The sequence below is a fragment of the Vanessa tameamea genome, chromosome 8 (assembly GCF_037043105.1).
Source record: "Vanessa tameamea isolate UH-Manoa-2023 chromosome 8, ilVanTame1 primary haplotype, whole genome shotgun sequence".
NCBI classification, from domain to species: Eukaryota; Metazoa; Arthropoda; class Insecta; order Lepidoptera; family Nymphalidae; genus Vanessa; species Vanessa tameamea.
The window spans coordinates 5,103,708-5,129,263 of NC_087316.1; the positions used below are offsets into that span (position 1 = coordinate 5,103,708).

The 25,556-nt window shown below is 30.9% G+C and overlaps 1 protein-coding gene across 6 annotated transcripts in view; it reads left to right on the plus strand.

Moving 5' to 3' along the window:
• The first annotated feature begins 4,959 nt into the window (after nucleotides 1-4,959).
• Sarm (Sterile alpha and Armadillo motif) overlaps nucleotides 4,960-25,556 on the plus strand; it is a 74,702-nt gene continuing 54,105 nt past the window's right edge. For 2 of the 6 annotated variants that reach the window (XM_026639585.2, XM_026639586.2), the window contains exons 1-2: nucleotides 4,961-5,870; nucleotides 6,290-6,501. In XM_026639585.2, coding sequence (XP_026495370.2) covers nucleotides 5,351-5,870; nucleotides 6,290-6,501 — 732 coding nt within the window. In that variant the 5' untranslated portion in view covers nucleotides 4,961-5,350. Of the gene's footprint in view, nucleotides 5,871-6,289; nucleotides 6,502-12,065; nucleotides 12,632-25,556 lie in introns of those variants that run through there. The other 4 variants (XM_026639584.2, XM_064215657.1, XM_026639587.2 and 1 more) reach the window with 4 other exon arrangements.

The following is a 25,556-nucleotide window of genomic DNA, read 5'->3' on the forward strand; positions in this document are numbered from 1 at the left end:
TTAATATATTTATTTACAAGAAAGAATAATATTTATTATAAGAAAACAGTCATGAAACAATGAATTTACAATTAAAATTACAAAAAAATATCTCGTAACGTAATGATGCGGCGAAAAGATCGACTCGTCTATATAGCATTAGGCCTCGGCCGGCAATGTCTGTAGTCTGTACAGTGTACACGGCGTTTAGGCACACATGCGTACGCATTTTGTTCGAAAATAGGAATATCTGATTTTAAAAAAATCTATTGATTTTACTAAAAAAGTGACACAGGGGTATAGTAGTATATTGCTTGTAGAATAATCTGACAAAAAACCAGAATTATTGAATGTATATAAGTACAGTTATTATTTGTTAAAAGATTTTTTAGAGGTAACTTTGTGATTTTTTTCTATCGTACCAAATTAATTACATCATGTTTCCAAAATAACAAATAACTAGCATGTATCCTGAAGATTATCATTTTTTTTTTTTTATTTGGTTTACTGCATGGGTTCATATACATTTTTTCATTATAAAACTTGCATTTAGCTCATGTAGTCCCCTTAACAACAACAAAAAATACATGAAGTATTTAGTTCAAGTCATTAATAATTAATCGGGATATGTGTCGATGCTGCTACTGACTTAAACTTTTAATTAATATTTATAGGATTAACAAGGGTTTATTAAAATTATTCTTGAAGTCTTGCTCGAAAGGCGTCTGATTGCGTGTTACATGAAAGTAACTCACTACAGAGTTAAAAGAGCACAACCAGATGCCACACTTAATCTTCTGATTTAGTTTTTGAGCAATCGAAATCAGATGTTTTTTCTGGATCCATTTCTCTTTTTCATTTATTTAACCCTTACCACTTTTCTAATATGTAAAATACACATACATTATTCTGTATCTGACGATATGAGCAATACTCTCTCTGTACCTAATAATACATTGATTTATTGCAAAAAGTTACTCGTATATATTAGTTACAGAAAAATAAAATGTATTAAACAATTTTAGTCGTGAAAAAGAATATAACTAAGTTATACTTCTAAAACGGGAATCACCATATCACCAAAGGCGCATTCGCGGTTAAAAAATATTAGAAAGATAATAAATAATATATCTGATAATAAAAAACGTAAATATAAATGAAATTGCGTTGTAAAGATACAAATATTTTAGAAATAAAAGAGTAAAGGGTAAAGGGGCCCCGAGAGCGTTGCTAGGCCACGTTACACAAAGTTAATCCGCCTCTGCCACCGCCATTACTACAAAATATATCTTTAACATGTTTGTCGTCTGCAATGCTTGTCATCATTTTGAAAATTTTGTGTTTCTTTATATTAGTTTACTTACAGTCAGATATCCATTCTTTAAAGACAAATACGAATAAGAGGAAAATCCGTCGTTAGTCAACAAAAATGATAATTTTCAATTCTTCCTGTTCTTGAACAAATAATTAGTTATTAAGAAACAAACGGATGTATGAAGAAAGATCACATCGAGGTAAAATTAAATAAGGAGGTTCTAATTTCCATAAATATTCCTACCATAAAAACGAAATATAATAATCAAAAAGTTTCTTAAATTAAGCTTAACATGAATTATTTTGGTAATAGTATGTTTTTCGTCTTGAAAAATAATTGTTATAATACACTTATTTTTATCTGACGTGTCTTTTGTGTGAGGTGTTACAAGCAATTTATAAAAAAAATATTAAAAATAAGTATAATAACTGTGCCAACTAACGCCATCTCTCGGCACGATTACTCATTATACCACCACCACGATAGACGCCATCTAGTGTTAACATAATGCAATTTTAATATTTTTCGATAAGAAGAACGACATTCATGTTTTATTACATAGTTTCGAGTTCATAATATAGATGTCTCTATAGAAAATTTATTTTATTAAAAGAACGAGTAATGTTAGCGATGTACAATGTGTAATCAACTGGTTTAATTAACCTTTGATAAAATAAAAAGATTTATATTGGGAAGGTCGTATTATTATTTGGTTAAATACAATTTTATATTATACTTTCAACACATTTTTTGTAATGTTTAATGTCTATGAAGATTTACAGGAGAGTGTTATTAAAATTAACTAATTCTATGAATGGAAGATGTATTGGCGAATGAAAGCTGGTTTAACAGAGCCGTTCAGTAAAATGGCTCGGCTGTTGATTGAGTGGCTTATTCAATTTGATTGAGTTGATTTGATTGAGCAATAAAGATTTAAATACACAAAACTTTCGCATGATATTACTAAGCTAGTAAATTAAATCGATTCGATGGAAACATATTTTTAGTGAATTAATTAATCATCGCAGAGGTATTCTGTAACAAGAAACTTAAAACTCACCGGAGAACACGATTGTATAAATAATATAAATTTATAGAATACACATATCAAAATGGCGAATCACCGTAGTCCGTAAGTCTTTTGTCTTCACGAGAGATACGACGTGAATTCTTACAGAATCACACAATTGTAATAGTTTATGTAGGTACTTGTAAAGTACCTGCAAAATATATTACATTATCAAATTACCTATCTTTTTAATTGTACTATTATTAAAAAATATTACAATGACAAAACACAGTTTGTCATTCTATCTGTCTGATCGGGATCAACTGTTTGCACCAGTGGACGGAGTGATTCATGAGGAAAGTCTAGGTGTATTAAGGTTTCGAGTACATTGGCTGAAATATGACGACGATGGTTGAAGATGTCGGAAAAAATCATACCGATTGGTAGCTTTAATAAACTAATAGAGTTTTATACGAGTTTTTATTAAGATTCAAACATTTTTAGTTGCCAAGCCGGGTCAGACAGCTAGTATACCATAACATTAAATAAAGCATAATAATAGCTAATAGGCGTATCTTATTAACCATAACTTGCTGGGCTTTGTGCAATCGCCTCAGGGGCGGTACCACCCACTCATTAGACATTCTACCGCCTAACTATTTAACATTAGTATTGTTGTGTTACAGGTTGAAAGGTGAGTGAGCCTGCGTAACTGCAGACACAATGAACATAACATCTTAGCCCCATCACCACCACCATCACATTTGCTCGCCCGCCAACATAAAAAATTGGTGTCTCTATCAAGTATAGTCAACGAACGAAGTTGCTGATTTATAAAACGAATATTAATATTATTTTAATTGTATTGAAATACAATTTCTTACACTAGATACCCTATTAAAAACCCAGTAAAGAAAATGCAGTGTTTAAACGGGGAATAAAAATCTATTAGCAAAATGCCATAAAATATATTTAAATTTAACCTTCGGTGTTTCGTGCAGGTCGTGTACGTGTCTGTAGCTGGCTATCGCGATCCAATGCTAATCTGGAAATATCTGAAACGTTCGTATATTCCAATTCCACGTTATTCAATATCAATTAAATATATATAATGTACTAAAATATTTCAATCATTCTGTGAATCGGCCGGTCCTTATAGGTCTTATTTTTTATTATAAATAGTAGTAATACATTAATATTTTAAACATCTAAACTCATTTTGTTAGTATTACAACGTATTTTCTATGTTAGTATTTATTCATTTACGTAAGTCCAAATAAACATAATAGCATTAATGTTTAACGTTGATTTGCAAGTCATCGCTGATCCATTCAACTAGAAATAGCGCAAGAATGGCTCACATATCTGCAGTCTACCTGCTCGCTTTCATTTTTAAGATGCTGTTGGGACTAATGAGCAAAAGCAGTTGACTCGCGCTTAGTGTGATGTGTGCCTCGCTATTGTAGTACATCCCTGATGTGCTACAATACCGTGGCACACCCATCAGTATCCTGAATGCTGAAGGAGGGCATTAATAACTCATTTTTTATAACTAAATCTTACTTATCTGAATCCAACCTAATCCGTTGTTACCTATATCTATAAGTAGGTATCTATTCTCCACGAAAGTTTTCCTAGTATAGAGATTGCTGGTAAAATGACTGTGTAAGCTGTATTTTTTATAATAATTTGATATATACTTATTTATAACTATTACTTAAATTTTATTGCTAGTTACGGTTACTGTTGCGGGTTACCAATTCGCCCATGGTGCTTTATTTACAATTTAATCAATAATGTAATCTGAATTCATGTCAATGCATCTTCTGATCATCTTCTTTACCAGTGTTTAATTGTTATTTATTATAATTTGTATACAACTCGCAATGTTTTATTTAGTTACTTCCAAAGCATACGATCCTATGGTGTTTCGCTCTGGAGTAATGCAACCGATATCAATACGATCTTTGTGTTGCAGAAGAAGACTACTCGTGCCGTATGTAATCTGGAAAGTTTCCAGAGTTACTTTAGGAAATAGTTTTGAAGAAATTAAAATATCGACTCACGCTTCTTTTTTTAACATTATGACGACTGTAGATAATGTTAAAAAATATAAAAGACTTTTGTCGAAACTGTGACGTAAATACTATCAGTAATAGGAACAAGCATAAGATAGTTACAAATGGTACCCGACTACACGTTGAGGGTTTATAATTCTTTAGTAGGGCAACGTAAATGCTTTTACAACATGATCCGAGCAAACATCCGAAATTATTCAATCACAAAATTAAAAAAAAAATTACGTTTGTGTGTTTAGATGATATTATAAAACTACTAATTTCTTAGAAGATAACACAACTTGGAAATTAAACGATCGCCTCCGGGCCGTTTCAAATAGAAATATTTTAAGTGTCCACTTAGTATAAATTGAACGATTAACTCTTTTATTTTCTTACTAATAATCATTGAAGCTTTAAAGCAAACAAATATTGATCAGAATAGAAATTGGTGAGACATGAATTTTGTAATGGCAATGGCTCGCTAATGAATGATGGTTATTACAAGAGACCGGAAAAGAGAAAGTTGTCTACCTCCTGAGCTTAACCTACGCTTCTTCGTAGCGTAACGTAAGCTCTGTCATTGAACAACGACGTCGTAAGCTGAAAAGCACGTGTGTACCGCTAATTGCAAAATTAAAAAATATATATATTAAATCATTGACCGCGTATCACACCGCTAATTTAATTTTATGCAAAGCGTGAGTAGTTGATTACCATACGAACTATACAATGACCTGCGTGGGCTAAAATCTTTTAGACTAATCAAATTTCAATGTGGAGCAACAGTATTTGTAAATCAGTCGTGATCGCCAGTGCTTATCATATTATATATCACCTGGCTGCACCCGGCCTTGCTATTCGATATAGTAATTCAATCATTACGAAGTATACACGCGCTAGATACGGTAAAATCACATTCGGACTATTCCCAGACCAGTTGGACGGAGGTTCCATAGAGATAAACACGTCTCAAGTAGTTATACTGTGATGCGTCGGAAGGAGCTACCTCTAGCTCAAAGCGGTCGAGGCAGAGGTTTAATAGCAACCAGAGCAAATCAACAGCAGCATAGAATGCAAGGTCTTAAAAGTCAGCTACCAAGAAGCTACTCCTCACCCGCTCCACAAAATGAGACCAGCCCCCGGAGTAGTCAATGTAAAAGTGCCGTCATGAGGAGTTTTTCGTCACCTGAACCTAAACCGTCGAGTAGCAGACGAAATTCTGAATCATTTTATAGACCAGACTCTCGAGGTTCGAGGAGTGAACTGGATTCTGATTTGGAACAATTTGAAGATTGCTTAATTGATATTGATGCGGAAACTGACGAAGCATACGGACATTATCAAGGAAGTCCCGAGAGAGAAAGACCTAAACGTGTGGTCACTACGCTTCTTCCTGGCAGCGGCCTTCAGAAAATTACAATTAGACCAATTTATTCTAACACAGCCCAAGGCCAAACCGTTCCAGAAGCTTGTAAAACGTTGAAAAGAGATAAGGCTGAAAATAAAAGTAAGTACATTAACTTTATTATTAATTACAATTCTTTTTAATAAATCGGTTAAGGTTACTAAGCAAAACTCGTTTACTAAACCTACGCGAATAAAATAGTATTATAATTTAAATAACTTACGTGGGTAAGTTCATGGATTTTACAAGGTTATTATAGTATTGTAGTGGCAGAAAACAAATAAGACTTTAACGTTAAAATATTTCTATAATTTACATAAGAAGGAACATGTATTTTAAAAAAAATCTGAAAAAAATTACAGCTTAAGTTCTTACAGAGATATATTTTTTCTATTATTTATGATTATTTTTCCATTTTTCTCAATAATCTTCAATACTATTTTAATCCGTTATTACTAATCTTGTTTTGATTTTAAGATTTATTCGAAATTTGATAATAATTAATTAATATATTTTTCCAGAAATTTCTCGTCTGAACTTTCGTCCTCTTATACTGAAAATGCCAACTCCAAATATTCTTCATTCCGACTCGGAGCACTCTATATGCATCGAGGAGTTGCAATCATCACCACAGCTGGAAATGGAAGTATTGGAACTGAACAGAGAATTTGATAAGGGAGAGGAACACTTAAATAAAGATATCGCAATAGCGGTCGCGGAAAGTGATACTGAGGTTAGTAATTCTATCTTGCCCTTAAGCAGCTAGTATATTTTCATGACATATATTAAGCTTATTTTTTTCTGCCTCAATCACGTGTAAGATAATGAACGTATTGGTATGAGACTATGAACAATCTACGCGGAATCTTCCGTAGATCCTTATAAGCTATTATTTTTTTAAATATACTATGGAGTTTTTTAAGTCACAATAAAATAATATTTATTATCCAATATATCTTATATCTAAGATGGAATTAGATCTATCTATCTCTTATTAAATAATATCGATCAATTGAAATATTTAAAATAAATTTAAATAGTTTTAAGGTTAGTATACTGTATTTATTCCTAATTTACATAAATCATTCTGGAGTCGATATCTGAATGAAAATTTTCAATGTTCGAAAAAATCATAATCAAAATATTATTTATTCATGTAGGCTCATAAAAGCAGTTTTGAATCGTCATGTTACTGTGTAGAATCAAATGTAAAGCGAATACCGGGTCGGAAATTAGATACAACAACCGGCAAGAAACTCAGTTACTTTTCCTCCATTTTAATTACTGAGTATGTCAGAAATTTACAATGAAAATTATATATATGTCTATCCTGTAGAAATAAAAATAAATTAAGCATACGCTTTTTTATCTTTAATAGAATCTTGTATTGAGTAATATGTCTTATTTAACAATGTTTTCTTGACATGAGCTTTAAATTTTCTAAGTCGCCAAGTTAAAAATAACATTCGAATCTTATTATAGAAACGAATACCGTGCCCCAGGAAGGATGTTACTTTGCGAAGTCGGATATAAGATGTTATTAGTTTACTTGATGAAAGTAACTAAAGTATACTAATCGAGAAGTATCAACATCAGTTAGTCGTCTAACTTTTCTAACCGCCTATGCAGTGGAGCTGAGTCTTCCTGTCATGGACGTCTTATTTTATACCAAACGGAAAAGTCTGTTACATTTCTTGTTAGTGGGTCTTTGAATCATGAGTGAGCAAAAGGGTTTATCTTAACACTCACATTAGGTTAGTTTTATCAGCATATTTGATTCTGTAATCTCCATTTGCAACTTTTGTTCTGTTCTAGAGGCTAAATTTCTAGAATAATTTCAGAGTCACGCTTAATTAGTTGGGTCAAAACGCCCACAGACGCGACTGAAATCTCTGGTTCCATGTGATTTGTCATAATTACGTTTATAACGTGAAGTAGCTGTCAGACGAGCAAAATGATCCTCGGTCACGCCAGTCAGAGGTCTACGGAAACTGTAAATCTAGTTAACAAGTGATGTGCTGTTATTAACACCATTTAAGATGACGTATCCAAAGCATAATGTTTTCTTTTTTAAAGTGTAACTATTGTGAGTGCGATTTGTTTATTAGCGTGATATGTCAAGGTCGAACTATAATGCAACCGTCCAATATGTAACGTTTACAATGAAACGTTTCTGGCACAATGGGGAGTGAGTTTACTCATGTGTTTTTTTTACACGTGGGCACAGACTTAGCGTGACATTTTATTCTATTTTTTAATTTAAATATATTTTTTACTTTTTCATTATTACCCTGCGTGCTAAAAAGTTACGTTTTATTATTAATATAATTATTATTTTTAAATATTATAATTAAATGAAATTAAACATATTTAAATGAAGTTAAACTGCTGACGCCATTTGGGGCCGGCAAATTAACGGGTTCCATTTAATTTGTCTGTCTTGCAGAACGACGAAAGTTTCTTTTTTTTAATAATAAATAATACTGACTGAAAATAATAATATAATTTTAAATAATTATCTGACTACATGATTCTATTTTCTTTCTGGTATACCTATATTTAAATACTTAATAAATAATTTAAATTATTCTTACATTCATTAAAAAAAAAAGAAAAAAATGACGTCAGGATTTTTAATTTAATTTCAGTTGATGATCGCCATATATGATGCGATCGGTGAGGCAGTCAATTCTAGACTTTTTATTTTCTGCTTTAATTTAATTTTAACCGAACGAACTAATAGATACTGTGAATGTCCCACTTGGAAACGAAGGCTCCTTGTTGAATAGAAGGATGCGAAATTTTATTCATAAATATCAACTTTGTCGGATCTCCACAAAAACATAATTGACGACATACCTTGTGTCAACGCTCGTTGGTAACAAAAGTTTTCGTGATTACAGTGAATTGTTGTAAAATTTTACTAACACAGATATTATCAACTATTTCAATAGTAACCATAGCTGATGCATATTCGATTGATGTAGGTATTTAATTAATGTCAAATTAAGCATTATAAAAACACTGTCGATGGCTTGGATCACAAGCCGCAAGCGTCAATTAAGATCCACATGTACAAACCTGTGATCTATCTTGGTTCTTTAATAAAAAGATAAGATAAATAAAAGATAAGGAAAATTCGTATAATTTTCATTATGGCTAAAAATTAACATATGTCTTGATACGAAAACCAGTAACTTGAATGCAGAAAGTTGTTTTTTTCACGTCGCGTCAGTGTGAAAGGCGTCGATACGTTAAAAGTCCGCGTGGCCCGGTTTCCTGGCCATCAAAGGTTGCGACACACGTACCCAAATAACCGAAGTTTAAAATATCTGAAGTCTTAAATTTACAAGTATAATAATGCATTCCTATAAAATTTCAGTCGCCCATATATTTACTCTGACTAATATATAAACTAAAAGAGTTTATTGTTTTGTTTGAATTTGATAATCTCAGAATACTTACTAGCTTGGCAGTAGAGTTTTTTGCAAGCTTTCTTGGACTACCCAAGAAAGCTGCAAAAAACAATATATTGAACCACCGAACAGCAATACTTATTGGTATTGTGTTCCTGTTTGAAGCGTGGGTGAACCAGAGAAACTACAGGGAAATATAACATCTTAGTTCCCAAGATTGGTGGCGTATTGCTGATGTAAAGCAATGTTATAATTTTTTGCAGTACTAATGTGTATGAGCGGTGGTGACCACTTATCATCACAAGACCCATTTGCCAAAGCCAATTAATCGCTTCCCGCCGTCTGTATGTTAAGAGTATTTAAACTACTCAACGGTGTTTGATGCGACTTTCATCAACAATTAAAGTTATTCAAGGAAAATTAAATAGTAGAAAAAGCCGAGAATTCCTGGCCGCAGCAAAAGACGTGATATAGACATTTATTGTACCCGTGTGAAACCGGGCCGAGTAGCTGGTATTCTATAAATTACAAAATAACGCAAATACCTTCTTAATATATTTATAGCTTTCTCGTTGGTTCAGAGACAAGCTCGACAGCTGCAATCGAATCTGTAAAAAATATTTAGAGCCGTTTTTCTTTCATAAAATGATAAGTAACCAGGAATTAGGAAGTTGGTAGTTACAATCTCGTGCCTTGGATATTGATGTGGATTAATAAAAGGTGCACCTGTGTTTGCACAGACCCTTGTGCACTGTAATGTCACTACCATAATTGGCGTGTCTCGGCTGTGAACAGTCACAGTGGACGACATTAGTGGGAAATATTTAATGTCTACTACAATGACCCCAATATTAACGGCATTACTTTATAAATTATCCAAGAACATCTCTCAAAGTAGCAACAACGTGCAAAAGTGGTCAAGTTACATACGCAAAATATTACATAAAAATTGTTGAATAAAAGTTACTCTACGCCCTCAAGAAAGGTCGATCGAATGATGATATAATGTTGAAATATTTAAGGCAGAGTAGACAAATTGTTTAATATATTATATATTGCTATAACATATAGAATGATTTAAATAAAATTAGACAAACTTTATAAAATAAACACATATTTTTCTAATAATTATAAAAAAACATAAATAACAAATATTTAAGAAATGGCTTTTCTTCCGTATAGTAAAACAGTACTGTTATTATTAATATAATTTATTTCTTTATTAATAATACGATTACAAATATTTTCGAACGATTAGAAGAATAAGAAAATACTTTGTAAAATAAAAAAAATATTTCTAAAGTTTATTGTGAGTGTGTGTGTATGTGTGAGTGTGTGTGTGTGATTTATTTACTTTTTAAAAAAATATGGTAAGTTTACACTGTTTATATAGAATAGGCAATCGATATGGCTGCCTCTCTTATCGTTATTGCACTGAGGGTAGTAAAAACGTAATTGCTATTTATCAGTGACCAAGCTAACGCAATATTAATTTCAAGTAGGTGACTACAATGACGTAAACCGAAAAAAACATACAAATTTTCGTACACGAATTTATTAATAAAATATAACAAACTCAGGTAGAGTTCGATATTTTTTGATGCTGTAAAATGCATTTTCCCCCCAACGTAAAGCGGGACTATGTCCTATGTATGTCTATGCCCATTGCTACCCACTAAGGAAGATGGTTCTCTCCCCGTCAAATAACAACCCACCCATAATCCCCGTCACTACGGAGTCGCTGACGTATGCGGCATACTTTGCATGTTTTATCACAATTTCTGAACAAATTATGCTGTGGTTGATTAATGTACCTACAACCAAACACATATATTTTTAATTGCAGTATTTAAAACAAAACTTTTCAGCTTACACTATTGTTTAATAAAATTGTTCGAATACTTTGACAAAAATAATGAAATACACACAAAATTAAAAACTGTTTTATTTCTTGGAATGATTATATGCATGATTTGAATTTATTTATAGACGCGAAACAATAAAACTACTAGTACAGTTATCGAGAATGCGTTTTATTTCTAATGTAGAGCAAAAATTAATTAAACGGGGCTTCAAAATTATGATGGGGCGCGTGCATACAGGTTCTTGATTAGGATGCTTCGTCACAGACTACTTATAAACAGAGACATTCGCTTGTACACAATAAACAAATACATATATAACTATTTAATACATTCATTGTTTATTAGAATTACAATGCTGGTATATAACTAAAGGTTCACTAGAATATTGACTTAAATATGGTTACGATACTTAATTCGAAATTCCGACACTGATATTATTATCGGAAACTCGAATTATACATCAAAAGATATTATAATTAAAGTTATTCGGTTTCCTCTAGCGTGGATAACTCGGCGTATTAAATTTACAACTCGATGCATAGCGGAACCACGTGGTCGCGTTACTATATAACTACGATCTGTCATCGCCAGTCTCGGAGCGTCTGATAACGCGCACGGCACGACCGCACTAAAACAAAACATTGCACGTTGTTTACAATGAAAATAAATTGTATAAAATAATAGTTATATTATACGTGCCGAGTTGATACTCTATGCATCGCACGATTTAATTAAATGCATAACAACCGTAAATATCGTGTCGCTATTGGTTACTTCGTCGTTCCCGTGGTAGCTAAACGTAAACATTGCGTGATCGATAACAGTAACGGGTCGCAACTCGGCCACAGTTGACGAGGAAGGTGTTGAGGTCTCGCTCATTGTTAGACTAAGCCTTCTTGACGGAGCGGTTCGTGACGACGGGTGCCCAGGAGGAATAATGAGTACGCCTTGACCTTGCGGTGCGGGGGCCGAGGCGCGCGATGACGCCAGCGCGGCCGGCACGCGTAAACGTTTTGGCTTTCGGGTGCGATCCTTCGTGGACGCCATCCGCGTAGTCGGCGGTCAGCGCGAATCCAAAGTTTGCGTCAAAAATACCGGGGCGGGTGGGCGCCACGACGCCGGGGACTCACGAGCTCATTCCGCGAGCCGGCGCCGACGCCGACGCGCCTCGAACGACCGACCGACCGAGCCCACTCCCGCCGACCGAGCAACCGCGACATGCTCACACCTCGACATGGGTAATGTGCAGTGCTGCGCTAGCGATCGTCTTCACGAAGGCAAGACGCCTAAGAAACCGAAGAACAAGAAGAAAAACAAGAAAAAGCAGAAAGAAAACAGTGAAAAAACTAACGGTGTTGGAGGTGGTAAAGTAAACGAGAGTGTGTATAAAGTACCGAAAGTGGCAGATGACAACTGTGAACGAGCTGCGCTTCAGGCTGCGCAGGCGCAGGCAACACCTGATGATCCCGTGAAAAAGTCCCAGGAATCCTTAAATATGACACAGCCTACCGACACAAATTCTATCAAAAGTGAGACACGAAACGAAACCATGGCAGCGGCGCGGGAACGCTTCTTTGGTCAGGTATATAAATAATAAAGTAATTCTTGCATAATAAAGTTACGTTTCAGTGAATAAACTAAAATTATATACCAAGTTCGTTTCGAAGCGATTCAATACATTTATCATAGCGGAACAAATCCAACCGTCTCACAGAGGCCGATCTGTTTTACATCATTTAATGTTGCTCTCTTAACTCATGATAATGACTTTTAAAATATACCTCATATCTTTGTTTTATCTCGAGAGTTTTACCCGACGTCAAAACAGATGTTTGTTACGTATTTAATAAACGATCGCAACATAAGCTATAAGTACCTATTAAAATATAACGTAGTCTCATGTAATTACGTCGATAAAAGTCGTAAGACATTTGTACATACGTATATGCAAATGTCACTGTTTACTTCGGATCGTGTCATTGTTAGTTGAGTCAAGCAACTAGTGAATATTAATATAATCGATTTTGCATCGAAATATCGATTACTCGACGATTTTTTCCGTTTTTATACGTGGTTGTTAGGATGTTTGTATATGTTATTTTGTTATCTATTAACTTCTTAAAATATTTAGTCATTAGACAGGTTTTCCGTGATGATCTAACATGCATTGATTAGTTGTCAAGGATAACATTCTGACCTCTCTTCGTACCTTGAAGTAAATGTCTAAAATTCAAACGATCTTCGGTATAAGTTAAGACATTTATAATTTAAAATGTATTATAAGACTGGGATTTAAATTAGTAATTTTTTTTTAAAATTATAAAATAGGTTTTATATTTTTAATTGATTCTAAAAACATATTAATTTTAGTCATATTGTAAATAGAATAACTATAGTGAAATTTGCAATCAATAGTGTACAATAATGTCTCTGGAACATATCGGAATCTTCAAACCTGATACTTGATTGATATGTTTACAAATTAACATAGCGGATTGATCTCTTTACGAACATAGGGATGCACTCAGACGTATTGTTTATTAAGGCTTAAATAAATATTAATCTTAAAAGTGCGTGAAGTATATTTGTTGATAAAGAAATCATAAATGTAATATATTCTTTTTTAATTAAATTTAATGAGCTCTATAAACCAAAATAAAGAAACATGTCAAGTTTTTGATTTAGCGGAATAAGGTAATAACATCTACTCAAATAAAAAACTGTTTAGGCAGTTCACGTTCTCGCAATTTATTGTTGGATTATTTAAAGGTCAATTTTTATTTTATTTCAAATATACTTCTTACTAATGAATACTTCTTATTTATGTCAAAATATACTTAAACAACTGGTTTGATTCGTCAAAAAATGCTGAATTTCAAACACAGTTGAAATGACTTTTAAAAAAAAATTCAAATATCAAAAATGGAATTATTTAACTAAATCAATTTAAGGTTTTTTTTTCTTTCAGCATAATCAATTTTCGAGATAATTACTGCAAATTTAATGTATAATCTATAACAATTACATAGTAGAAGCAACATAGACAATAGAGTTCTAAACACGTCAAATATATTTTTATCTATTTATTATTTTCGCGACAATGTCGTAGAAAACAGTTGGCATAGAACGGTGATTGTGTAACAACAGAAAATAGTTATCCTCGCATGTACGAGTGACTATTCAACTATCAATCTTATTTAGCATCGTCAACAAAATCATCCTAAGCGCGTTCACAGAAATATCGAAAATAATACTATCGATTTATTTTACTTTAGTACATCACTATCCATGCGTAATTATCTTGCAAAATCACGAGATACTTTGTTCTAACATTATAAATTCAAAATTAGTCTATGTTTCGTTCACGGCTAACTGTTGAATCTGTTTTAGTGAAGTTTTGTTTGGAGAAATTGATTCATACCATACATAAGTAAGTTTTAAAAAACTTCTAAAAGGGTGAAATTATGCTTGAAAACCCTACTCATTATAAACCTAAATGCGATATACGCGTCACTTATATTAATAAATGTAAAGTCATGAGTAACACGTATATTTATCTAAGAAATCTTCCAAAAAAAAGTTAATATAAAATAAATAAGGAAAATAAATTCCCAGTAACAACTAAATGATTATTTTCCGTGTAATTTACAAACACAATTTCGAAAATAGTTCGGGATTATCATATAAAAATAGTACGTGGGCTGGATCTTTGACATTCGTAAAGCGAAGACACTGGAGAGGAGTTACTCAGTGGTTGAGTCAGCGGGAAAAGTGACCGGCTACCGATTATACTCGTTTTTGGATCAGATCCAGCCGATTCCTGAAATAAACACGATTCCGAGTTGGTGTGAGATTTTATACTCGAGTGTTTGTTCCGAATTTATATTATTCGTTTTGTTGCCCTATTGACATAAATGTATATTGCGTTTGAGTACTTTATGGTCTTTCTAATTATTTGATTATTCACAAGCAAATATTTTTAACGCGGGCTAATCTTATAACCGAACTAAGATGACCAGACTGTACTCTAAATTGTCATTGTTAACTTTAATTATTGCATGTTAAGTAAACGTATAAATCCTTATGTAAAATTATTTAAATTATATTTATTATATATACACCCTAATTTATATTGAATATAATAAATATATAATTCAAAAATCTTATTTTGTATGTTTCTCGTGAATTATTGAAAACTGATTAAACGTGATACGCTACTTTAATGCATATATTGTTTAAATTTAATATACAGAGTGTTCTCGATCAATGATGTCACAAACCAAACCAAAATCTATAATAATGAATCGCCTAGACTTTAAAAAGTTTTTTCGTATCGTCATTAACATCACAGAAAATATTCAAACAAATTGTGAAATTATAAACGATAACTTTATTTGAAACGAAGTACATTATCGAAATAAATAATATGCATATTAATATGAAGTATTTACTATTATTCAAATTAAATTGTACGCTTTGAAATTGAGACAAGTAAATATAGAGATTTTACAAGATATTTAATTAATTTCGCGAGGCGAGGTAACGTAAACGCTGCCAGCTGTCAAACTACAAACCGCTACTGAGAAAAGAAAAATTGAATAACTTTTTAATGGCCTAACTTTGAATTTGTGACACGGGATCTTCAGCCTTATAGCTAGCGACATTGACATATATATTTAATGATAAATAACTAATTTCCATCCGTTGTTCATTTAAACTTTAAGATAGATATTTCTTCGGATAAAATTCTACGTGTTGCTATTTTTGTAACACTTTGTATCTGTTAGGAAACTGACGTCACGTGGTAAAGTAAAATGTATTTTACGTATAATAAAGTATATTTCAAATAAAACCACTCTAAGAATTTATTACGGCACACGTTCTAAGCCTTTATTATCCAAAACAATTCGTAGAAAAGGTACAAACGGAATTTGGTATACATTAACTGTTTTACGGCTTTACATGTGATTTTGTGATTCACTTAAAAATATAGTACAATAACTCAACTGTACCTTAAAATGCATAGTGATTTCTCTTTAGTAATATTATTTCTTAAAATATCGAATGCTCTGCAACATAATTATAAGTGTTTTTTTTCGCATAGAAGAACATATTCCGCATTTATTGATCAATTTGTAATAGAAAATTAATTAAATAAATAAACACACGAATGCCTTAGTTTGATAGAATAATAACAAACCACGCCTCCTTATTATGTATTTCCTATTCCGATGGAAATATGAAAAAAGGTAAACAAACCTTTACGTATTTCATGCGATTTGCTAATAACTCAGCTATGCTGTGCACTACTAAGGGTTTATGATTAATATATCTTTATTTATAATACAACACTATTGCACTTAAACACTTATTTCCACATTAATTCTACTTCCAAAATTCCGATAACAGTTTCGTCGACGTTCAAAACGTCATTTTTTCATAAATCTATAGTGAATATCACAGATTAATCAAACTCTCGATCAATCATATCGCGTCAATTTGCAGTCAAATATTGTTTATTTAGCTTTTTTCCTGTAATGGTTGTAATAGAGTATATGTATGTATTTTTGTCTAAACATTGAATTATTATATATATATACATCCTAGCTGTCTCCCGATACTGCGCTCGTGTGTTCGGTGTTAGGTAAAAAAGTAGTTTTTTTTTTACCTAACACCTGACCACCAACTGAAGTTTCATCAAATTCGGTTCAGTGGTTTGGCTGTGAAAGCGTAACATTTATTATATTAGTATAAAGTAGACATATACATAACATAGTAAATTTCGAATTATATACATGAGTCTGATTGTCCACCTTTATGAAGAAAATTTTAAATAATGTTTAACATTTTTATTTTCAGGTATAAATTGATAAATAATATATTTAATCAATGCAGGAAATGTTGACATGCATAAACTAATTAAAGAAGGGAATTTCCTTTCAAACTAAATCTATCGAATGATAAGAAATTAGTTTTTAAAACTCCAAATCTAAGGTCAGTTTGCGGTCAACCGCGTTAAATTCTTCAAGATCACGGTTAAATGAATTTAAATTGTAGCAAAACAATCTGTAAATGGATTACCGTTAGAAGTTACGACTTTCACTCCAATAATGTTTATTGTGGTAGTTAGTAATACCATCTTGATCAAATTTGAATTCGTCGGTCCAGAGGATTTTTTTCAAAAAAGATGCATATTCTAAATTAAGCATGAATCTACAGAAAGCAATTCTTCTTTCAGCATCCTCTTCGTAAATAACGTGCACAGGATTAAAATGATAATACAAAATATCTTAATTGTAACTTAGCTACTGAACTGTTTATATATCTAAATTTTATTTTTAATTTGTATTAAGTAGGTAAGTCAAGTAAATAATTAAGTTTTTTTTACATTGGATATTATTTTAAATCAATTTTGTGGGAATTGTAAAGAGCGACTTTTTGTACGAATTCGGTCATGTTCGAATACGAATTTCCACCAGCGTCCTTTCTGATCATTTTATTTCGGTTGCTTTGAAATAAATTCCTATTTTTTATATATTTTCGGAAAGATAAGTAAACGGTTATGTTTTTAAAATAATCTGCAGAACAAGTTTCATAATGTTTTTTTTTTATTTTTAAGGCTTTTTGTGGAAAAAAAATCAAAAAAATATTGAAATAATATCTTTTTCCGTCTCGCATTTTTAAATTTGGACCGATAGTTATTGTTTTAATATTGACAAATAACCAGTGTTTATTCGTTTTTATAAATCAGAAGAAAAAAATAGATTTTAATTGATACTTTTTTTTTAATAAATTTTTGAAGTTGCATTTTTGACTTATTTTGAAAATTTTTTGAAAAAAACGCGATAACTCAAAAATGGTTCACTTTTGCATAATGCATATAGGGGTTAAAATTATCGCAAATAGTCACCCCTATTACCTCCTTACGATAATTCGTCGAATTATCAATAACCCTGTATAATATGTTCGATTTTCAAATTTCACGTGTTAAATATTTTTTAATTTTTTTTTGTTATAATTACCAAATTATTTGAATGAATTTGTGCATCTTTCTACGTTTGAATGAATGGCGTATAACCGTATGTTTGTGGTGACAATATATGCTTGAGATACGAAGTGAATACTTACACGGTCGCACTGTTGATCAACATTGATTATCATAATATAAAACTGAATCATAAATGAATAGGAAATGATCGAATGATAATGATCACATCGGAAATTAATAGCGTGATCTATCCAAATAAAAAATTTTTTACGAAAATCCACTGGTTCCAAATGTTGATTCTGCCTAGTTACTGTTTTTATCTATTTATATAAAGTAATAGGTAATTATATACAATTAAATGTTTATATATGTCCTACATGAAACCTAGAAGCGATTGTTATTTTAATATAAGTAATAAAATAGCTGCGTAATATTCAGCCAAACACCTGTTCTGTTACTAAAAGGTTATAATATGTGTAATTTACTATATATATAATATAATACGTATTGATATTAAAAAAAAAACTTAGCTAAATAAAACAAAACGTAAAAAAAAATTCATGCTAATTTTACGATTTTGAAACAAACGAAAAACGTCATTTTTATTTTCAAAAATCGAGATATTTGGAAACTTTTCAATCCATAAAAGATTTGAAAATTGCCGCTCCGTGATGTTTGCCTATTGACCTTTCGAAATATGTCAAGCATTTTTCGATAAATAACCTAAATCGGATAGATTTTTATATATATAATAATAAAATTATAATTTATCTTAATATTAGTAGTTTAATATTTAGCAGTACAAATTGTGTGAAGTCGAAGCTGATAACTTGTTTTACAAAATTCCTACCGTACGTAACGAATTGAAGGTCGATTGGTGTGTTAAACGATAATACAGACACACTCAGCACTATGATACTTCACGTTTCGCTAATTAAAATAAGCATTTAGATAATATACCAAACGTTTAATACTCGAGACGCTACTTAAGCCTATACATATATATACATATATATGTACCTATATCCACACATAAATTGTTTTGACATTTGTACGTTAATAAAGTAAAAATGTCCAGTTTGGCCAACCCAGCTTTGGGCTAAGACTGTGTTCCTTTCTGGTTGTCAGATACACATGTGGCAATTTTTTATCCGATGATCCGTTTCGTCTCGATGTTTTCCTTTACGATGATGAATTAACACAAATTAATCATGAAAATTCAGCGCTGACGTATGTTTATATAATATATTTTCACGATAAATTTAACGCGCAGATAAATACCGTCGTGTATTAGGTGTATTAATACGGCTTAAATAATAATATAAAGATTAATTATACTTAAAAATAACTACTGTTTCATGATTGCGTGGACAATATGATGCATACATTTTCAATATGTAAATGTAACTGTCTAAGTATTATATGAGTATGCTTCGGTTTAGTTAAATAAAGAAGGATATATATAATAATATTCAGATTATTATTAAAAGTCATGAAATTGTATTCAAGTGAGCCCAAACAAACACAGTTTGAAAGACAAGGTATAACAAAAAATTTGGTAATTGACTTTAGAATCAAAAATATCACCTTAAATTATATTATTAATGTACTGTAGTGTGTCTTTACATAAATAGCCAAAACATTCCGTTTATTAGGATATATAAGGATTTAGAATTATTCTAATATTGTAATATTATCTTCTATTAAGTATATGTTAGAAAACATAAGTAAATAATATACATTATCTGACTCATGTTTCGTGACTGATGAATCACTCTAATACAATTAAATGACATATATAATATATCTTAAATACAATCAATATAATATAATAGCCGACATTTGGATAATTCAAAGAAAACACGCTTCATTCCAGCCCAGAAATAAACTCTTTCACTATATTTTCCTAAATCTCTAAACATTTTTTTTCGTTAATAGTAAAAGTACGGTTAGATCCATTAATAAGACCAGTAGTACGAAAGCACAAAGTCTAATTATGTGAGTTGTCACAGAGTCGAGTGATCGACCTAGACGAAGAAGCGGCGGCGGCGGGTCAATGGCGCGTGACGTCATACACAATAAATAAATCCGTTGAAAACACTGACGATATACGCCAAGTATGTAACCGCACCCAAATCTAAAGAACTTTAAGTGTTTTTTTTCTAGATTGATATTCTGTGACGTCAGTACTGAGCTTTAGAATTAGGTATGAATCAGATTTGTAATCGTTCACTGTAACTGATAATGATGTTTTCTCGTTGAGAGCGAGGGTTCGATCTATTTTTATGCGATGACGTTTATTATTATAAATGGCTGCGCATGATCAAACATACAATGCATACTATTTACATGAATATTGTAAAACTACAAACACAGTTAAATATCCTTATTTAACAAAGAAAATAAACTGCATTGGTATTATGTACTTTAAAGTAAAACTTTAACATTAAGAAATTATTGCACGATAGCTAATATTTATTTATTTAAAAAGGTAAATTAACAATAGATTTATTTCATACTAAATATGAAAATAAAAGACCTTGTCAGATTCACGGATATTTGTGTCAAACAAAATATTCAACTTTTAAAAATGAAATTAATTTATTTAATCAAAGCCCGTGAATGTCCCAATGGGCAAATGCCTTCTTTCTTCTTGAGAAGAAGATTTTAGCCTAGCTTTGATCACGATTGTTACCATAAGCACAAATAAAACTCATGAAAGCTCAGTCTCTTTGCCACATACAAAATACAACATTAGTCTTGAAACGTGGACCTTGGTAAAGCGGAAGAAACATTTTAAAGTCGCACCAAAAATACACTACAGGCTCCTTGTGCTCGCGATAGAAAGTTCTAGTTTTAAAATATACATAGATTCAGTACAATGGAGATAAATTTTAGATTTAAAAATTTAGATAGAGATCGTAAAATACTACACAATCCGCCATTACTTTTAGGAAGCTAGACTCTGTAACTAGACTGAAACTAAATATGCAGTCGAACAATTATTTTTAAGAGACAAATAAATGGTCAGGACGTATTTTATTAACCGACGTCAAAAAAGGAAGTTATCAATACGGTTGTGCTTTTTTAATGTTCGTGTTTTTAATTTTAATAAAACGTTAAGATCGTTTTTCCGTCTGATAATTTTAAGTCGTTTAAAATTTTGTTAAAATTTTATATATATCTAACGAAAAAGTAAATTTATTTCGATCAAATCGTACTTACAAAGAAATTACTAGTACTTTAGTAATTACTTATTACGTTATTTGACGAAAAGTGTTGCCAAATTTTAATAATTAACAAGAAATGCTTATTATTAATTTTATCTTATTTCCGAAGTTTATTTTCTTTTTTCTCGTTTAGCTGAAGCCAAGTTACGTCCTTAGTAACAACAGGCATAAGAGATATAACATCTTAGTTCCCAGGTTGACGACGTAAGGAATATTTCTTACAGTGCCAATATTTATGGACGGTGGTAGCCATACCATCAGGTGGTTCATTTTCCTACCTATAACATAAAAGTTTTTCTTAAATGGGTAATTAACAATTAGCCATTTAAGAAGAATTAAAAATAGATTTAATCGGATCACTACCCTTAGTAGTACAATGTGGCACTCAACAAAAATAAACCATACGATTGCGACTAAAACCCGACTATTTCATTCGAACACAGCTAACACATACATCCTAAATTTTGTTGCTTAAATTATACATGACTCATTTTGCTATTTAAAAAAGAGTTCAAAGCTAGATAGGGATAATAACGGGAACGCCCACGATGAAATTCCTAGCTATATATAACCTGCATTAAAACGCACGATGAAAATGAATGACCCACTAATCCTTCACAGCACGAATCAGGACAGAAATAATTATTTATTAAAGACTATGTTCTGCTCCACTTTATAAATCAATGTAGTTTAAATAGATAATTTTGATACTTCAATTTAATTTTATTACGTACATACATAGATTCGTAGTATGTATTATACATGCTTAGTAGTGATACTATAGACCATAATCAAAACTAATTTGTTTTAGTTTAACGCCAGTAAGAGTTAATCATGATAATAATAATAAAATTATTATATTAAAATGTTTAATATAATTGTGTCAGCAAGATTATTAATAACATGCAGTTCATTACAGTATCTCGATTGCTTCACAAAAGCAATAATTTAATTTAGAAAACTGACGCACGTGATTCTTGACAATCTGTATTTTTTATAAGTAAATATTTTTAACTTAAGAGCATAAACTTGAACATAGCAAGACTTAATAAACTAAACACGTAAATACAAAATGAACTCATCCATTTATTTTCACAGGCGATGCGTAACAAAACTGTAACGGGACGGTACCACGGACATGTGTAGATTAAATTTCGAGAACAGTAAAATAAATTCGTTTTTCGAGAAACATTCTGATAGTCTGTTTTAATCACATCCAACACAAGTGCAGGTTGGATTTCAATTAAATTTCACATTATAAAATTGATTTTATCAAAATATTATGTGTGCAAACACAGGTGTTCCTATTCCCTCTCGTTGAAACGGCATTATGTCACAATTGGAGGGAAATCGGATGCAGGACCATTGGCTCGAAGCAATGTATACCATAGCTTTTTAATACAGAGTTCCGATAATACTTACACAGAAGACACAGAGTCCTATAAGCTAACCAATAACAAGATGATTAATTCCACGATTATAAAAAATCACTTAACATCACATAAAATTGAGTAATATTTATTAAATCTATTGGATTTTTACAATATTTCAAAATTCAGATTCAATTATTTATATAATTTATCACAATTTTTGTAAATAAACGGCCTGAAAAATATCGCACTGCTGTTCTGTATGTATATATTTTATTTTATGTATCTTCATGAATATAAAGATCAAATACAGACACATAAGAAGAAATACAGACAATATTTAATATTATAGCTCCCAACAATTAATACCAAATTACTTATCTATAAGCGTTTACATACAGCTTAAATTTTTCGAAATTTTGCACACAATACGACAAGTCTTAAGGACTTATAACATACATAGAATACGATTTTATAACCTATTGTTGTTTTGAAGACACTCAATTACGCAATTGACTTTTAGCATATCGCGTGTGGTCTTAACGATGATGCGACTAAATTAACACCTTTGACACGTTGACACGCACTAATGGCGTCCGAGGTTGTTCTGAATACACATTAATAAATTGTAATTAGAATGATAAAAATAAATTTTCGCGGCTGTCATATCGTTTTGCGTTGATTATTAATAGTAGTGAACGAATAAAATAAACTATGGGTAAATTATATTGTTAATAGTAAGCGGAACTTTTCGTCATCCATTTTTTTTCTATTTCCGATATTTTAGTATCAAATATTAAAATTGAAAATTTATAAATATTCAATTGCGGCATTTTCGAGCTCCAGGTAATAATTGTTAAATGTGTTTCAACAAGTTCAAGTTGTTGTTGTTATTGTTAAAGTAATTTACTAATTCAATTAACAAGTTTTTTACAACCTACTAGCGATCCTCCCAGCTTCGCACGGATGCGTTTTATTATTAAAGAAAATTATATAGTTTATATTCTATATCACTCAGGAGCAATGTAGAATAATAATAGTGTTTTTTTTTTAAATTGGACAATTCGTTCCGGAGCTTACCCCCTACATACAAACAAATATTCCCTCTTCATAATAAAATAATACTTATAGATTTCTATGTGATTAGACTTATAACTAAATAAAAAATACATACTGAAATAATAATAACAAATGTTAGAGCGCGATGAAATTAAAACAATTTTACTTTTTTTTTTTATTGTCTTGCCGCCTTAAAGTTTATTCTTTATTAAGTATATATCCGTACAGCAATCTTGACTTTAAATATATTTAAGTAAAATATCTGCAAATTTGTAAAATAAAATGAAAAACAATAAATATATCTTCATTGCGATCACAAATTTTGAAGTGCACTGTATACATGTAATCCGGTTTCATTTTGTAATTTACCGATTAACGTGCCGAATGTCGGCGGAAACAGTCTGCGGTCATTGCCCTTCTGACCGGAGACAAGTAGCCTACGAGAATCGAGATGGCAACTTGACACTATCATATTTCTTCTTTATTGAATTTCCCTGCGCCGACGCAAGTAGTCCGCCTTTATTGCGATAGCAAATATTATCACATGAGAATATGCTATTAATTAGTGCACAATGAAAACTAATATAAATACATGTTACGACATTTTAACCACTTTTTGTTTTACACAATGTTTGTTGAAGATTAAAAACTTTGCAATTTGTATAAGACAAAACATTCACTAAAATTGTATAAAATGAATGAACCTTTAAGGTCTATTTATACAAATAAATAATATTGATACTGTTTAAAATATGGATATAATTTTTGTAATTAATTTGTAGAAATCTGTTAAATTTTACTTATTCGTTTCTTCATATAACTTGCCTTGTATAGTATACTGTGTGATCAAGAAAGTTAAAATTAAATTCTGATATTAGTTTATATAGTCTATTATTTCTTATTGTAATTGTTAATGATAATTCTAATATTTTTTTCATATTATATTATCGATTAAGTTAATAACGCCAGCACACTTAAAATCTGCATTGACTTGCATAAAAGAGAATTTGCTAACATTCATTATGCAGGCGTATGATTAAAAAGTACTAATACAAAAATTTTATTTAAAAAAATACATACAAAAATGAAGCCTATAAGATTCTTTTTTCAAACTCTAATTAAATTATTTATGTTATGTTCTAAAATATTTTCTTTATATTTTGGATTTATCGTGAGAATTTTATTATTCAATTTATTTTTTACACGTTTTTGTCTTGTTTTTATTCGTACATCGTTTTTATCCGTGTAACTTATGTTTTTTAAGATGTTAACAACAAAGTAAAATATAGCTGCCGGTTAGCCAGTAAAGTAGTACATTTATTACGCTAAACATTTTAACTTGACATTCAAGAATAAAACAAACCTTGCAAGTAAACATAAAACAATGTCTTCTTTGTTAGGTTGCGCAGGCGCCGGCGAGACGCGTAACTACTATGACAATAAACAGTAAAGTTGTCTGCCATGCCATATCTCAAAATTTATCCAATCGATATAACAGATCATGTTTACATATTTAATAGAGATATAAATAATAATATATTTTTAATAATTTCATTATTTATTTACTAATCAAAGGTAATAATTTAAATTAAGTACCGCACGAATGGGAGGAAATGATTAGCGTGGTTGTATTCATCTATATCATTATTTATGGTGATATAGATTAAAATTAGATATAGATATATATCATAGACAAAATTAGTAAATTAAAAAAAAATCAGCGTTCTAAATTATTAATAAATTTTAAGCTATCGATAAAATGTCTCTGCTTGTTTTTAATTAATATCAATCAAGCCTAATCAGTGACACAAAAACATATGAATACATCCAGATATATGTATTTAATTAAAAGAAAAAGAT